At 38.7% G+C, this 18,267-nt stretch overlaps 1 protein-coding gene across 8 annotated transcripts in view; it reads right to left on the reverse strand.

Annotated features, from left to right (window-relative positions):
• GPHN (gephyrin) overlaps positions 1–18,267 on the reverse strand; it is a 509,895-nt gene that overhangs the window by 229,784 nt on the left and 261,844 nt on the right. For 4 of the 8 annotated variants that reach the window (XM_066388090.1, XM_066388093.1, XM_066388092.1 and 1 more), the window contains 3 exons: positions 10,480–10,546; positions 3,513–3,785; positions 2,116–2,223 (listed from right to left, as the gene is read on the reverse strand). In XM_066388090.1, coding sequence (XP_066244187.1) covers positions 2,116–2,223; positions 3,513–3,785; positions 10,480–10,546 — 448 coding nt within the window. The remainder of the gene's footprint in view (positions 1–2,115; positions 2,224–3,512; positions 3,786–10,479; positions 10,547–18,267) is intronic. The other 4 variants (XM_066388097.1, XM_066388096.1, XM_066388095.1 and 1 more) reach the window with 1 other exon arrangement.

The raw sequence follows: 18,267 nt of genomic DNA on the forward strand, positions 1-18,267 counted from the left end.
ATTTTCCCCTTTATGCATTACAGATGCAAATAAATAACCTCTTATGACTTTATAGGATGATTATTATTTCATCTTATTGATGAGAAACTGAATCTTAAACTTCAAGTAATTTGCCCCAAATAATAAGTGGTACAGTCAGGGCTTATGTCCAGTTTTTCCAATTTTAAGTTGCATAATTTTACATTATTTCACACTGCTTCACCTGCCTCACAATGAGAACCAACTGAGGAAAATTGTGATTTTTGTTTTCCAATAGGTAATTAGACTCTCCCTTTCAAAACTTAATTTATAAATTTTACAGTGGTAAAGCTTGTAAAAATAAACCAAATAGTTCTCAGCAATATTACAAATGACTATTCTCATGTGGGGATCTAAAACACTGACAATAAACCAGGGCATTCAGAACCAGTGAGGCTCAATAATGAAGCTGGTGCCAGATAAGCACTCACAGGGTTAACACAACTTCTTTAGGAGCACCAAGAACATTAAAAACTTTCCTTTTCATGATTTTCTCTTATCTCTTTCTTCTTTTTCATTCTTTTATGGATGCTAGGACTAAATAAATAAAACATTATACTCTTTGATATATAACTCTGATTATCATGTCAAAAAAAGCATAAAAATGTAAGTCTACTTACAAAACTGAATTATGTGTCCAAAAGACCATAAACACTACTTACAAAGGATTATTAAATATCAATTAATAAATAAGAAATTCCCGGGTGATGCCATATGAGGACATCCAGTAGGAACACGTAAATAGCAATTCTCAACTAGTTCTGCCAGAGAATGAAATCCTAATAACAGAAATCCATTGTGTGTAATAATTAATTTCTCTTCCATACATCTATGATGGTACTAGTTATGTGTAATCCTTGGGAGAACTAAAAAGAGTCACTAAAATAATTTTCAGTATAATATAAAACTCAGAATATATATAATAACTTAAAAGTTTGGTTATGAATACAAAACTTCTAAATACTTTAGTTTGAAACCAGGATGATTATTATAGTTGTGGTTGTTTTATAAGATGAGAAAACAAAAACAATCCTGCTTCAAGTTTGGTGTAATTTTGAATGTGTATAATTTTTAACAAAGCTATAGCTGGATAATTCACATACTAGTTGTCAACTGAAATTTTTAAATAGTTTTACTAATCAATATTTAAATTTGTACTTGTTCTTTGACTAACCCAAGTTTATTTACAACCATGCAGGGCTTGTTCACTATAAGGGTTAAAGACTTCATTTTGTTAGTATATTTCTAAGAGACTACTGATGCCAGCTCCTCACCAACCCTCCACATACCTCCTTCCCCACATTCTGAGTGCTTGCTCTTCCTAAGTTTTAAAGTCAAACTTTACTTTAGTAGTTCTTTTCCCTCTAAGCTTATATTCATATTAGAAATTGAGATAGATTTTTCTTTTTCAGTCATGGTCTCAATTTTATCACTGCATAATCAGTTATACTTGTCAGTTTAATCTTTTCTAGCCTGGCATATTTTGCAAACTATCAGCTAGCCAGTCAGTGACTGAAAGAAGTGATATGTACCCTTAAAAGTCTCTATCTGAAGATTAGGAATCTCAGAATTAGTATCAAAACTCAACTCTCTAAATAGTTGTAATGAGAACACAGTGAGAAAAAAGAAAATAAGATGTAAAATCATGAGCAAAAAAACAACAACAAAATAAACAACAACAACTAAGGCTAATACAAATGAAATACTAGCTTGGCCAATCTGTTTAGATTTTAAGACAAAGTGAACTTCTTACACGGATTACTTTAATTAAGCCAGGTAATTTAGTTGAAGGCATGTGATAAAACTGGTAAAGAAAAAAATTTCTGAACAATGAATTTCTTTGAAGTCATGTAATGAAAGTTCATTGCCACATACCACAGAATCTTAATGATATTAGAGTAGTTTAGATACAGAAGAAACTCTTATAAATTCCTTGATGGAATATACTCAGTGGCATTTACACTTTCACAAAAAAACATGGCTGAAGATCCTTCAGAATAAAATACATCTGCCATAATATGTTATAGCATACCTCCAAGTATAGGAGGTAAGCAATATACTTGCAAAATCATTAATGCAAAAGTCTCTTTGTCTTACCCGTTCATCTGTACTGCCTGTTGCATGATGGGAATAATTGATGAGACCAGGGATGGGCTGCTCACCGTGTGCCATGATAACAGCAGGACTGGTGTAGAATGGATGCTTCTAATGCACAACACATAACAACTATGAATATAGTGACAAGAAAACATGAAACTACACAAGCAAAATGACTGGAAAGGAAAAAGGGTGAAAACAAATGGAAGAATGACATGTCAAATCAGCTTAGATTTCAAATGCTATAAGCTTTTTTCTTAAGACTAAAATTGATGGTAAATTTTATTCTTTTAATAAAGAATAAAAGAGGAAGAACATATATTGATTTTTAAATGTACCTAATTCACCAATTAATTCCATAAAAACAAAATAAAGCAAAACAAAATAAACTTCACACACAACTTAAATGCTTAATAGCAGTAAGTAAGAACTTAATGGATACTTAAATAGATCTGGAGATAGAATCATCTGGTCTTCAGTGAAAGAATCACCTACTGGTTGTCTGAATGGACACTTCAAAAGGACCTCTATGATCTTTGCTAAAGTATATGTTGTCAAAAGACCCTCTCATGCTATCCTCATAGTTAAAAATATCTGGATGATCCATAAAACTTTACAAATTACTTAAGATAGCAATTAAATTTTCAATCTTTATTGGTCTCAATCAATAAACAATCATCATTCTCAGAAGTATGTTACTTTCTGAAGATTATAATCCATACTGGATTATACTAGGTATGGATAATAATGTACGTCATGTTCTATGACTTTAAGATAACTAAATTTACACAAGTACCTTATGGTACTCTACTAACAGAATTTCCCCAAATGATTGTTAATACTTTGGTACTGTCTTAATAATGTTATCTTATAAATTAAAAATTCAAATACCTTATATCCATTTTCTTTCTATACCACTATGGTAATGTGTGTCAAATTACATTTAAATAACTGTTAAGTTAATTGTTGAAAAGTCTTGTATTAAAAAGATCTTTATTAATCTTTTAACTAATTTCTTGAATCATATAAAGTCTTCTACCTTCAGTTTGCTGTTCCTTTTTAAGAATTTGTGAATAATTGATGTTTTGAATATATGAACATTGTGTATTTAGAATGACAACAAAAATGACATCTCCAAAAAGTTCTTCAGTTTAACTTTATTATTGCAGCTATTACTTCACTAGGTAACAGCAGTATGTTTAAGGCCTCAGAACACAGAACAAGCTTTAATGCCTTCAAGGACTCTACATTATGGAGAAAACACAGCAATGGAGTGTCACGATTATCCCAGTTCTTTTAAGGATGCACTTATGGAATGATGGGATGGAAAGGGGGATGGAATTAGTGAATTTACCTGTGGGTCCTTTAGATCTTTGGGTCTCTCTCAGCAGGCTTACCTTGGCAGCAATTGCTGCTGCAGTTATATGTGATGAAGAACTGTCTTCTGTTGAAGCAACACCGCTGTCTTTCTTCTCTTCTTCCTCTTCCTCACATTGAACCCCTTTGTCTTCTGTCTGTTTATGGGGGCTAGTTGTGGGAGGAGGGGAAAGAGGAGGTGGTGGGGAAGGTAAATCTTCAAGTTCATCATGCACTTCCTTTATTTTTACAATGGCATCACGTAAAAGGTCAATGGCATGAGGTAGAGCTGGCAGTATGAACTGAAAGCATTCCTGTATGCAAGAGGAAGAAAAAAATGAAAAGAATGCACTCTTATAGGCATATAACATGACAGCAATCAAATTTATTTGTGATTTTGGATTTGCATGTTTCTCCATCAGTATTAGGAATAAATCAGATTTTAAAGCATTATTATTGTAATATGAAATATTGAGTAAGCATGGCATTATTACAGTCTTCTCTGAAGAACTACAGTACTATATAAGCACATAATACGTTTTTTTAAAAACAAAAATTACTATACAACTTTGGGATTTAAAGATACATTATGGAAAAGAAAAAATAGTTTTCACCTTTCAAATTAGAGCAGAGCACTAGAACGAACTGAACTACTACTGAACTACAATGGACTGAACTACTTTATTCAGAGATCTAAAGTCCTGACTACCATCATAAAGCATAGCTAGACAATATTAGATTTAAGTTTGTACAGAGCACTGCATTAAAGTCAATATAGTCTGCTCAGCTATAGATTATTAGTAATAATGTATCACCAAAAAGAGAATAGGTGAGAACATTAACATTAGAACACAGGGCCTGAGGTGTCTGGGAAATGTTTGGGCAGAGGTCTTTCTCTTTTACATTTAAAGTAACTTACCTTAAAATGTAAGATGTAAAGAAGTATCTTAAATTTATGGAGGGTTACTGGAATATGTGAAAGGGTGCCCAATATTTTGACCTCTCTTTGTATGGCTTAATCACCTTATTGATAAAGGCTGTACAGAACAGAATTTAACCTTAGCTGAAGGGAGGTCTGGCCTTCACTCTCAGATTTTGGGAGGTGATCTCTAGTTACTTGGAATGTCATGCCTGATAGAAGTGTCTTTGTTTGCCTGGGGGCTTCAGCTACTGAACAGTCTAAAAATGTGGTTTATTATGAGGGCTTGGGAAAATATTATCACTTTTGCCTCTGGAGTGAACTAGAGAGTAAAGGCATCATTTTTCCCTCTGAAAAGGTCTAGGCTAAATGTCAGCTATGTGGGCAATATGTGATCAAGTCACAATAAAAACTGAATACCATAGGCCCTGGCCGGTTGGCTCAGTGGTAGAGCGTTGGCCTGGCGTGCGGGGGACCCGGGTTCGATTCCCGGCCAGGGCACATAGGAGAAGCGCCCATTTGCTTCTCCACCCCCCCCCCTCCTTCCTCTCTGTCTCTCTCTTCCCCTCCTGCAGCCAAGGCTCCATTGGAGCAAAGATGGCCCGGGCGCTGGGGATGGCTCCTTGGCCTCTGCCCCAGGCGCTAGAGTGGCTCTGGTCTCGGCAGAGCGTCGCCCCTGGTGGGCGTGCCAGGTGGATCCTGGTCGGGCTCATGCGGGAGTCTGTCTGACTGTCTCTCCCCGTTTCCAGCTTTAGAAAAATACAAACAAAACAAAACAAAACAAAACAAAACAAAAAAAACTGAATACCATAGACAAAAGTGAGGGTACTATGCTAGCAATACTCTGTCATATTGTCTCATATGATGGAGAGGAGGTCATGAGAGGATGACCAGAAGTTCCTCATCTGGTACCTCTTAGACTCTTCCCTAGCAGCTTCCTCCCTTGGCTGATTTGTATTCTTTCCCTGTAATACACTGTAACTGAGTATAACAACTTTCTCAGTGAGTTCTCTGAATCTTTAATTGAATTATTAGAACTGAGGGTGGTTTAGAAATCCCTTGAATTGCAATTGGTGTCAGAAGTGAGAACAGTCTTGTGAAGTGCTCCAACTTTGTAGTTGGTCAAAATTCTTTACAGTTGGTATTAGAAGTAGGAATTGCTAGAAAGACTCTGATGTATGAAATGTGATCCGGGAGGAGGAAGAAAGAGAGGGTGAGGAATGATGACTCTTTAGATCATGAATGAACACAGGGTCATCCACAGAATGGAAATGCAACTGTGCTGTGATTAGTTATTGAAGAAAAAAGTTAGCAATGGAATTTTGAAATGAAAGATCCAGATCCTAAGGATTTGTGTCACTGGATTCATAAATAAATGCAAAATAACAAGATACAGGTACATATCTAATCTGTTGGTTACTGTTATCTGTGTTAGCTAAAATGAACATAAAGGAGAATGTTGGGGTGGATCCTGAGGCTGAGTCAAGCTGAGATTCTGGCTGGTTTGATATATAGCTGTTAGCCTTAGAGCTGCTTCCAAAAGAAAAAGTTAGGTGAATAAAGTTAGACTGATTTATAAGAGAATAGGGAAAGAGAATGAGAGATACAAGGGACTTGTCCTAGCAGGGTGGAAAGTGAGAATATCATGCTAAGTAAAATAAATTGGATGAAAAATGTTAAGAACCATATTATTTCACTTATATGTGAGATATAAAACGGAAAGCAACAAATGAACAAACAAAACAAACAAGATCTCATGGACACAGACAACACCATGGTGGTTACCAGAGGAAAGGGTAGTGGTGGGGTTGGTAGAGGACAAAGGGGGTCCCTTATGTGGTGATAGAAGAAGATTTGACTATGGGTGGTGTGCATATAATGCAATATACAGATGTTTCATAGAATTGTACACTTTAAGTCTATATTACCTTATTAATCAATGCCATCTCAATAAATTTAATTAAAAAAGAGTAAATAAAGTGAGCACTGATGGGGGCAAAACAAAGGTATTAATGTAGCACCGTGTGGGTTGAGTAAACGGATGGGAGCACATGCTGGTCTCCTGATAGGCGTGTCTTTGTTTTCCTGGTGACTATGGCTACTGGACAATGTAACAAGGTGGTTTAATATGCGGGCTCTGGGTCCTAAAATAAACCTCTATTGAAGGGTCCTAGACAAATTTTTTGATTTACCTTAGTTTAGAAATATTTAAAAAGCTAGAAGGCAAAGGATGACATAAGAAACCTCACCTTGAGTCACCTAAAGTGATGGTCCAGTAAGCTAATCAAGATAAAGCCTGAAAAAGGAGTCTGGATTCCTTGGCCCTGTGCAGGCCCAGAAAGCCAAGGCCACAGGCACATAAATGGGTAAAATGGTCAGGGAATGGAGAAAAGATTTTGGGGGAACTTCTTGACATGGGAATCCCATGTACTGTGATTCTAAAACCTGTTGAAGTCCTAATTGGGGGATACTATTAGATTGAGACAATATAGCAATAGGAATTAAGGTGAAAGTCTGGATAAAAATAAAATGTTTGTACAACGAACTTTTAAATGAAGTGGTGAGTCTCCTTTACCTAAATGTATTATGGAAATGGCTATTGTGTTTGACTGCACAATTCTTCCCCTACCTAGTATTGTAATACAGAAGGCATGTAAATCCACTCTTCTGCCAATATAGACTGGATATGCTAAGTGGGAATCAATAAGATTGTTTGAACCCACACAGGTTATTAATTTGCTCTACAATAGCCTTGTGTGGAATATAAACTCGGACTTACGGCAAAATCCTGTGAGTGCCACCTAGCAACAACTGCTGGAATTCTGGACCAGAAAATTTTTATTTGAGAAGACAATTACTAGCTTGTTACTGAAATTTAATTGAGAATTCCTTTATTACTAAAGAACATAATATAATCTCAAAATGTGAAATATCCATAATGTCTTAGGCAATGTTAGAGAAATGCTCTAATGGGGAAGGCAATGTCCAGGCGAGTTCCATAATAAAATGGAAATGGTGGATACAGGATCATGCTACCAGGAGAATGCAAGGAGGTACTCACGAGCAGGTAGCCTCTTTTCACCTAGGGCCGACTTCGGAACCACCTGAGGAGCTGCTGGATCCTATGGCCACTTGGGCCACTTGGGCGGTGCCCTATAAACAGCTTTCTATTGATCAACAAAGAGCTGCTTGGTTTATGGATGGCAATTCCAAGGTGAAGGGAGACATCCTGTTTGGAAGGCCGCCATTCTGATTGAAGAAGGTAAAAACATATCAGCTCGATGGGCTGAAATGCGTGATGTTTGGCCCTATGTTGGGGTTTTTATTGACTCATGGAAAGTGTCTAATGGCCTGGCCATATGGTCCAGCAGAAGGACAATGGAAAACCGTTCTACTAAAGGGATTCTTATATGGGACATGGCCCTATAGAAATATCTCTGGGAAAGCAAGGGGTATATTAAAGTAGGATATGTTAATGTCCATCAAAAGAACCTCCTTCCAGAATTGAAAACTGATTGGGACTGGTGAGCAGATATCAGTGTGCTTCTTGATATGGCCACCTGGGCCCATAAGAGTGAACATTAGGGGGAGGCAGAGATGAGATGATGTAGATACATTCCTCTTGTACCTCTGAGACATAAAATGTCAAAAAGAACTGTTCTGTCAGCTAACAAGAGAGACAGAGATGGCAGAAGGCCATGCAGCAGATTCCATGGGGGAAAGTCCTGCACATTGCTGGCAAGTCTGCCTGATGACAATAATCCCTGGAGGCTACAAATCAGTCCTAACAGGAATAGACACTTGCTCTAGACTGGGCTTTGCTTACCCAGTGGTAGGTACAATTTCTCAGCATAGTATAAAGGACCAGAACAGAAGACATTACATCAATGACCATCATACCAAGAAATACACTTTCACCTACAGAGCAATGATTTGACAGAAAATTGGAACATTTATTGTCTCAAAGGGGAGGAGATAAAGACTTGAAGGGCTGGCTTACACACCTTCATTGGTGTGTGATTGCACTCAACATGAGGGAGCAAGGGACAGTCCCCACCAGACAGATTCCTCTAATGTTCTGGGGAAGAGAGGGTTAGGGGAGGATGCTGTTATGACAGACTTTTTACTTTAAGATTATACTTTTTTTCCCCTATGTCACCTTGATTTTTTTTTCCCTACCAGATGCAATGGTCCTAGGACCAGGGCTGCAACTGTGAGTGCTTACTACTTCTGTATGTAAATAATCCTACCTTACATACATGGAAATGAACTGGGTGGGAGGCACTTGCTAAACAAGTATTACTAATGGTAATCTGGATTGCAGAGTGGTCAAACCAAGTGTTTCATTCAAAGATTTTTCAAAGGAAAAGTTTGGGTATAACCAGTGAGAAGAAATGGTAGCTAAAGGTAAATGAATGAATAAATGGCTTATGCAACAAGGTATATTCAATATTATATTGTGCATCAAAAGAAGTTTAGAACAAGAGATGATATTGCTTCTTAGCTCTGTTCTAACAGTTGCCAGAAAGGGAAAAGCCATATGTGTTGTTGAGACTACTGTTTTTGGAACATGAAGAACTTTAAACCTGAGTAGTGTCATTCTGGGAGGTATTTTTGTCATATGATATGATGATACCAGCCTAACTTTAATGTGCATGTAGGAATTCAGTTATGTGCCAGTATCTTCTGACTTATTTTTCATATTACATCTACTTCTATACTGTAATATGTTATAATATTGGCAGTTTAGTACAATTATAAAACTGATATTGATGGTTACATGGGCTAGGAAAGTGAGTTCAAGTCTACTCAAAATGTAATACCAATGGAACATGACTAGCCTGAACAAGAGAGCCAATAGTTTTACATGAATGTATCATAGACTATAAATAGATCAAGGTGGAAAATCAGTAAATTAGTACAAAAATATGAAAATGGCTAGAGAGGATGGATTAGCTGTTTCTCTAAAACTGTCCTAATCCCACACTGGCTTCTCTAAATTTTAGGCATAGCCACACTTGTACTATTTTTGTATCTATAATAAAAATGCGAGACACATACAATTATTTTGCTATAAGATAGCCTTGGCTAAAGGCCAAGGTGTAGCTTCTTGTCTAATAAGGAATTAACCTATGCCTGACCAGGCGGTGGTGCAGTGGATAGAGCGCTGGACTGGGACATGAAGGACCCAGGTTCGAGACCCTGAGGTCGCTAGCTTGAGCGTGGGCTCATCTGGTTTGAGCAAGGCTCACTAGCTTGAGCAAGGGGTCACTCAGTCTGCTGTAGCACTCCCAGTTAAGGCACATATGAGAAAGCAACCAATGAACAACTAAGGTGCTGCAACAAAGAACTGATGCTTCTCGTCTCTCTCCCTGTCTGTCTGTCCCTATCTGTCTCTCTCTCTGTGTCTGTCACAAAAAAAAAAAAAAAAAAGAATTAACCTTATTCAAAGAGAATCTGGTTTTTGACCTCAGAAACAGAGAAGTAATAGGAGTGTCTTTGCCCTGCAGTCTTGGACCATCACAGTCTAACAGTGTGATTTAGTATTATGGGGGTTTGGGACAATGTGGTATCTATCGGTTTTGTCTCTGGAAAGTGATAGATATTAAAGGTGTCAGCCATACCTGCGGGCAGGGCAAGGGACTAATGGTCAGCCAAATGAGCAGTATGTGATGAGCCCCAGTAAAAACCTTGGACACCAAAAGATTGGAGCTTCCCTGATTGGCAATACTCTCTATGATGTTACACACTGATGCCAGGAGATTAATGCATTCATGACTCCACAGGAACAGAATAACATAAGCTCCCATTTGGTAACTCTCCTCTACTTTAAAGTACTTCTTCCCTTGATTGATTTTACTATGTATCCTTTCCCTACAATAATCCATAACCATGAGTATACCATCTTTCAGTAAATTCTGTGAATCGTTTTATCGAATTATTGAAACAAGAGTGGTTTTGGAAGTGCACTGAATTGCAACTAGTATCAGAAGTGAGGGTATCTTATGGAGTGCTCCAACTTTTTCGTGGGCTCTCACAGATAGCCAAAACATTGTATACTAAATCATATAATTCTCAAAGTTTCTTACCTGAGATCCTTTCTTGCTACCTGGCAAGTTAATTATGAGAGTTTTCCCTCTAATTCCACATACAGGCCTAAAAGGAAAGAGAAAATGGATGAATACTAAATAGCAATGAAAGGTTAATACATTCAACAACAAAGACCAATCACTGTATTTTACATGTGAACAACAGTTTTAGAATAAAACTGTTGGGGCTAGAGATTCACCAATTGCTATACAAATTGGGAAATCTGGCTGAAGTTTTTTACAATAATGGTTAATGTGGTAGATGGGTAACATTCACTGAGCATGGAACCAGAATAAATTAAACCCACTTTAAAGAAATTATGATGATCTTCTTTCCCTAACTTCAGGTTCTTCATATCTCATACAGTTGTAAGACTGCAACAAGACAGTGTGTTAAAAATGCCTAGCATAATAATATTTATGTTCAAAAGTTTAACACATAAGGCACTCAAGAGCTAAGTGAGACATCTGAGCTGTTATCAAGGAGATATAAATATTTTCCCTCAATATATTTGAACTTTTTTTGTCCAAAAATTAAATCAGATTTTAACGGTTAAAAATTAACCTTGAGATGTACTTTTGCATCTATACAATGTTCAGAGTCATTGCAAAGAGTACTTTACTTTACCTTTATATATTCCTTTTTAGTTAACCCTTTGAGTAGTATGGACATTTATGTACGTTCTTGTGCCCCTTAACCATCTAGAGTACAATCATACAAAAATTTTTATTTTAAAAATGTGGGCCCTGGCCAGTTGGCTCAGCAGTAGAACGACAGCCCATCATGTGGAAGTCCCGGGTTTGATTCCTGGCCAGGGCACACAGGAGAAGCGCCCATCTGCTTCTCCACCCTTCCCTCTCTCCTTCCTCTCTCTCTTTTCCCTTCCCGCAGCCAAGGCTCCACTGGAGCAAAGCTGGCCCGGGCGCTGAGGACTGCTCCGTGGCCTCTGCCTCAGAGCCACTAGAATGGCTCCAGCAGCAACAGAGCAATGCTCCAGATGGGCAGAGCATTGCCCCCTGGTGGGCATGTTGGGTGGATCCTGGTTGGTGCATGTAGCAGTGTGTCTGACTGCCTCCCCGCTTCTAACTTTGGAAAAATACAAAAAAAAAATGTGTAAGGCTACATTAAAAAAAGGCAAATGTATGTTCATTTTGTTTCTATAAATTGGTTATCAAACAAACATGATTTTAAGTTAATAAAACTGTAACTGGAACAAATTTCATTTTTTGAAAAAAACTCACTCCTGGGGGGGTCAGTGAGCAGGAAAAAAACTCACTACTCAAAGGGTTAATACAGTATTTTATTAACACTGTCTCATTTAATAATTTCAAAAACCCCGTAAGTACCATAGTTTTAGCATATTTCAGCACTTATTAAACAACTAAAGATCTGCATTAAGTATTATGGAATAAATGCAAACCAGTTCCTTGCAGTTTATAAATTTAATACAGAACATTAAAGATGTAAACAAAGAATTACAAGACAATACAAAATGACACAAATTAGCATAAAATATCATGAATTCAAAATATAAAGAGTAAACTTCTATTTGAGAGTTTAAGGCAAGTCTTTATGTAAGAGGTAACATTTGAGTGATTTTATAAAGGAAAATATTTCAACAGTTATAAAAGGGTGAATAAAGGCAAACAAAAGAGAGGACCATTTAGGTAGAAGGGAAAAACAAGTAAAAGTACAGAGGCAAAAAAAGCATCAAGTGCATTTTGGGTATATTAAATCTCTCATCTAGTAAAAGCACACTGTACTAAGAAGATTAATGTGAAAATGCTGCAGTCTAATAACTTAGTAGTTTCCAAAGTGTGCTCTCTGTATCAGCAACATATGCAACATTCAGTATTCTGTTAGCAATGTAAAAATCCCCCAAACTGTCCCTCTCCTCTTCTCACTGTTCTTCATCTACTCAGAAAAAATGGGTGTGAAATCCAGCACTTAGTTTCTTACCAAACACTAGTTCATTTTAGTCCATGGTTAAGCTTCAGAACTACTATACTAGATTGTCCTTGTATTTTGAGAGTACCATTTCCTATCAGTTATAATCTTGGCTTAGTTACAGAACCTCTTTGATGCTTAGTTTTCAAAATATGAGTTGTGTAAGGATTAATAAAATCAAATTACATAAGAATTAGACACTGGGAGTCATGTATTAATTATAAAGAGCTAGCATATATTCTGAAGAAATTGAGAACCACGGACAGATTCTGTTTAATATTTTCAAGTACTAATTCAGGAATAATAGTCTAAAATAAACTGAAAGGGAATAATGCAAGATATAAAGAAAATAATGTCTGGTAAGAGAAAACACTAAATATAAGTTAAATTTTTAGTTCATTTTCTATGATGTATGTGTTTCAGTACAGTGGTACCTTGACACATGAGCACTTTAAATCACGAGCAATTTGAGATGAGCAGTCACTTGTGGGATTTTCTGCTTTAAGTCACGAGTGGATATTTGAATCACGAGTGTTGGGCAAATGAGTGTAAAATTTGTGTTTTTTGAGTTTGCTCACTTTTATTGTTAAAAATGGCACTGGGCAGCCACGTGTGTGCTTGCCCTCAGAGCAGGGCAGTTGATTGAAAATTGCAGATTACCTTCCTGCTTTGGAAGGGAATTGTTATGGTAATGTTTGCTGGAGGAGAGATTTTGTTGCCAGAAAAGTTTTTAAAAGGAGACAAGAAGGAGGAAGGGAAGAAGCCATGATGGCAGAGTAGAGCAGAGAGGATGTAGAGTGCTGAATGAGGAACCAAGATGGCAGCGAAAGAGAGAGAAGCCAAGATGGCAGGTGCTGAAGGAGAAGCCAGTTTGTGCAGAGAGCAGAAGGGAGAAGGTGTCCAGATGGGGAACCAGAGGTGACTGAGACTGGTGGGGGCCTTTGATTCTAGGAAAAACCAGAGAAGATTCTCCTGGTTGTGGAACTGGAGAATGTGTAAGTGGCTTTGGGAGCCCTGTGTGTATTTACTCATTGGCTGGTACGAGTCTTGAATAAAGGAATGGCCCACCATTTTTTAGCTCCACTGTTTCTTTCTTTTTTTTTTTTTTTCATTTTTCTGAAGCTGGAAACAGGGAGAGACAGTCAGACAGACTCCCGCATGCGCCCAACCGGGATCCACCCGGCACGCCCACCATGGGGCAATGCTCTGCCCACCAGGGGGCGATGCTCTGCCCATCCTGGGCGTCGCCATGTTGCGACCAGAGCAGAGGCCAAGGAGCCATCCCCAGCGCCCGGGCCATCTTTGCTCCAATGGAGCCTTGGCTGCGGGAGGGGAAGAGAGAGACAGAGAGGAAAGCACGGCAGAGGTGTGGAGAAGCAAATGGGCGCTTATCCTGTGTGCCCTGGCCGGGAATCGAACCCGGGTCCTCCGCACGCTAGGCTGACGCTCTACCGCTGAGCCAACCGGCCAGGGCCTCCACTGTTTCTTTACCATCTGCCCGAATCTAATGGGAACCTGCATGTGTATGGTCATGACAGCCACAACTACTGGCCATACATTTGGCATAGTTTGAGGCAGGATTTGGATCAGATAGGTATGGAGCTGCCACCACCCTTGAGAGGTGGGGTAGAGGAGTGGTTGTTGTTATGGTTCCCCATGGCGGTCATTTTGGGGACCATGGGCTGGCTGATTTTTACAGCCTTGCAAGAGGAAACTGAGAGCTCTGTGCAAGAGGCTGCCTGAGACCTGCAAACCGAGGAGCGGAAGGAGTTGGAATGGCCATGGGAGAAAGATGCAGATCCTGGAACTGGAGCAAGCACTGGAGAAGGAGGCTGACTGGGTTTGCAAGTTGCACCTGGAAATGGAGCAGTCTCTGGAGAAGGAATTACAGGTTCATGAGTTGCAGTTTTCCCTGGAAGTTGTGGAGAGCTGGCAGCCACAGGAGCCTAAGCTGCAGCCGTGCCGGCAGAGTGGCTGAGTTGGCAGGAACAGGTGTTTCCAGCTCCTCTTCTGAGGATGAGGAGACTGGGACTGAAGTTGCCATCTGAAGACTCCAGAAGGTAAAAACCCATCAGCAAAGAGTACCTACTAAGCCCCTGGTAGATTTGCTACAATTATGGGACATAAGGGTGGATGGCAGCATGCTCTCTGGAGCAGAGGTGGAAATGTTGGCCACCATTACCACGTGCTCCCCTTGGGGCAGCATCTTAAGAGCTGCCAGGACGGCAGGGATGAGTGCGGAGGCCTGAGGCCCCATGTGCGTGAACTGACTCATGGTCTGTGACCAGAGGGGACATCAGCTCCCTTGTTGGATGAACATGCCGCTTTTGGACAATATGAGAGACCCTGATGGAGGGGGGAGCAGGTCTGGTTGAAATTCTACGACTTGTGCTGTAATTTGTTAGTGTGCTGTACCTAATTCCTTGCACAGGAATGCCTGTGGTATGAATTGCAAAGTGAGAAAAAGGGGTGGAACGTTGGGCAAATGAGTTTGTAAAATTTGTGTTTTTTGAGTTTGCTCACTTTTATTGTTAAAAATGGCTCTGGGCAGCTGTCTGTGAAATTGCTAATTACCTTCCTGCTTGGGAAGGGCTATTGTTATGCTAATGTGTCCTCCCCCTCCACCAGCATCTTCACCTGACCTTGAAGGTAAATACACTTCATAAACCAGTTTATTTCTTTACATTCTCTCTTATTATATATTTATATATGTATTTGTTATTTATAAAGTATATTTTCTTATTTAAAAGCATATAAAAAAATTTGTGTGCTTTCTGGGGGCTGGAATGGATTAATTGCACTCCCATTAATTTTAAATGGGGAAATTTGATTTGATACACGAGCAAGTTGAGTCATGAGCTCAGTGATGAAACTAATGAAAATCGTGTGTCAAGGTACCACTGTACCTCATAAGAACCTTATTTTTTTCTAGTCTTAGGCTACTTCCTTTTCTATTGTTTCTTTTTCTTTTCTTTTTTTTTGGGGGGGGCATAAGGCAGAATGTGACTTATTCTTTTGCTACTAATGATATTGCAGTGAGATTGTAAGGACTTTTAAATAACAACATCTAACTAATGCTTGCTGTATGTCTCATACTTTTTTTTTTTTTTTTGTATTTTTCTGAAGCTGGAAATGGGGAGAGACAGTCAGACAGACTCCCCGCATGAGCCCGACCGGGATCCACCCGGCACGCCCACCAGGGGGCGACGCTCTGCCCACCAGGGGGTGATGCTCTGCCCCTCTGGGGCATCGCTCCATTGCGACCAGAGCCACTCTAGCGCCTGGGGCAGTGGCCAAGGAGCCATCCCCAGCGCCCGGGCCATCTTTGCTCCAATGGAGCCTCGGCTGCGGGAGGGGAAGAGAGAGGCAGAGAGGAAGGAGAGGGGAAGGGGTGGAGAAGCAGATGGGCACTTCTCCTGTGTGCCCTGGCCGGGAATCGAACCCGGGACCTCTGCACGCCAGGCCGACACTCTACCACTGAGCCAACTGGCCAGGGCCTGTATGTCACATACTTTAAAGATATTTTTATATTACTCATAAGAACCCCATGAGGTAAAGATTGTATATTACCTTCAGTTTTTATATGTATATATAAATTACTGTTGCCTTTGACAGCTATGACTTGTCTTTTAGTTTTAATTTTTAGATATTTCTATACCTGATATAGAAGATAAAATTATTATTTTGTCAGCACTATTGTTAGAATACAAACATATTATTTAATGAAGGTTTGACTACAATGAGATACCACCTCACCCCTGTTAGATTAGCTATTATCAACAAGACGGGTAATAGCAAATGTTGGAGAGGCTGCGGAGAAAAGGGAACTCTTATCCACTGTTGGTGGGACTGTAAAGTAGTACAACCATTATGGAGGAAAGTATGGTGGTTCCTCAAAAAACTGAAAATAGAACTACCTTATGACCCAGCAATCCCTCTACTGGGTATATACCCCAAAACCTCAGAAACATGGATATGTAAAGACACATGTAGCCCCATGTTTATTGCAGCACTGTTCACAGTGGCCAAGACATGGAAACAACCAAAAAGCCCTTCAATAGAAGACTGGATAAAGAAAATGTGGCACATATACACTATGGAATACTATTCGGCCATAAGAAATGATGACTTTGGATCATTTACAACAAAATGGTGGGATCTTGATAACATTATACGGAGTGAAATAAGTAAATCAGAAAAAAACAAGAACTACATGATTCCATACATTGGTGGAACATAAAAACGAGACTAAGAGACATGGACAAGAGTGTGGTGGTTATCAGGGGTGGGGGGAGAGAGGACGCGGGAGGGAAGGAGGGAGAGGGTTAGGGGGAGGGGGAGGGGCACAAAGAAAACTAGATAGAAGGTGACGGAGGACAATCTTACTTTGGGTGATGGGTATGCAACATAATTGAATGACAAGATAACCTAGACATGTTTTCTTTGAATATATGTACCCTGATTTATTAATGTCACCCCATTAACATTAATAAAAATTTATTTAAATAAAAAAATAATAATGAAGGTTTGAGATAATTTTTTTGAATTTGTCTATAAAATAAATCTTGGAAATTAAAAAGGAAACAGAAATAAGAATATTTATTTCCTTTGAAAGAAGATTCTATTTTTTCTTCTTCAAACATAAAATTAGAAGAAGTATAAACAACCAAATACATCCAATATTAAATGGTAATGTAAAAGTAGTTTCTTTTTTAAATAAAGAATATATTTAAAAATCAGGTCAATTTAGCTAGTGCACAAGCCAGAGTTATTGATTGAATTGTCACTAATTTCAATATAACTTATCTAGTGAAGACCTATCATGGACAAAAACCAAAAACAAAACAAAAAATCTGAACCTATTTGCCAATTAACTGTGGAATAATTAAACTTATTTTTGTTATTTTAAAACATCTTCAAACTATATAAAGTATGTTTAGCAGAGTGAATTCATTCACTCACTTAATAAATATTTATTGAGTATTTACCATATGCAAAGCAGTGTTAGGTAATGGGGCCATGCCAGTGAGTAAACTGTCTGGCTTTAGGGGAGTTTACAGATTTACAGAAAAATATCAGTAAGTGTTAAGATAGTTAAGCAAGTGCTACAGGTACAGTAAAAGCTATGGCAACAATAGAAAAGTCCTTTAGTCTTTGGTGAGGAAGGTTAAGTGAGAGTGGTTAGGGAAGGCTTCTAGAAGGAAGCAAAATCTAAATTGCTACCTGAAGAACAGGTATATAGAAGTAGAGTGGGAAGAACATTCCAGGAAGAGGACATGTTATGGTCCAAGGACCAGGAAACTAGCAGGAAAACCTGATGTGTGAAGTAATAAAAATGAGAATGGGTAGATGGAATGGAATAAATGTCTGTGTCCTCCCAAAAGTCATATGTTAAACTCCTAACACCCAATTTGATTATATTAGGAGGTAAGGCTTTGCGGAGGTAATTACTAATTACATAGTGATGATGAAGCCTTCATGAATGGGATTAGTGCCCTTATAAAAGGGACTTGAGGAAGCGTGCTCTCTCTCTCTCTTTCTCCCCTACCCTTCACCATGTGAAAATACAACATGAAGTCAACAGTCTACAACCTGGAAGAGGGCTCTAACCAGAACCTGAGCATACTGTACGCTACTCTTGGCCTCCAGAACTGTGAGAAGCAAATTTCAGTTGTTTCTAAGCCACCCAGTCTACAGTCTTGTCAAAATGGCTCAAATTAAGACAGTGGAATATGCTGCTAAAAAGACAGTGGTAACGACTTATACAGGTCTTGAAAAGTAATCTTATAGAGTTCAGCCTTTAGCCATAGAAAAATGAGATTCCCCTGAAGTTTTAAACA

Source organism: Saccopteryx leptura, chromosome 6, assembly GCF_036850995.1.
Source record: "Saccopteryx leptura isolate mSacLep1 chromosome 6, mSacLep1_pri_phased_curated, whole genome shotgun sequence".
Lineage (NCBI taxonomy): Eukaryota > Metazoa > Chordata > Mammalia > Chiroptera > Emballonuridae > Saccopteryx > Saccopteryx leptura.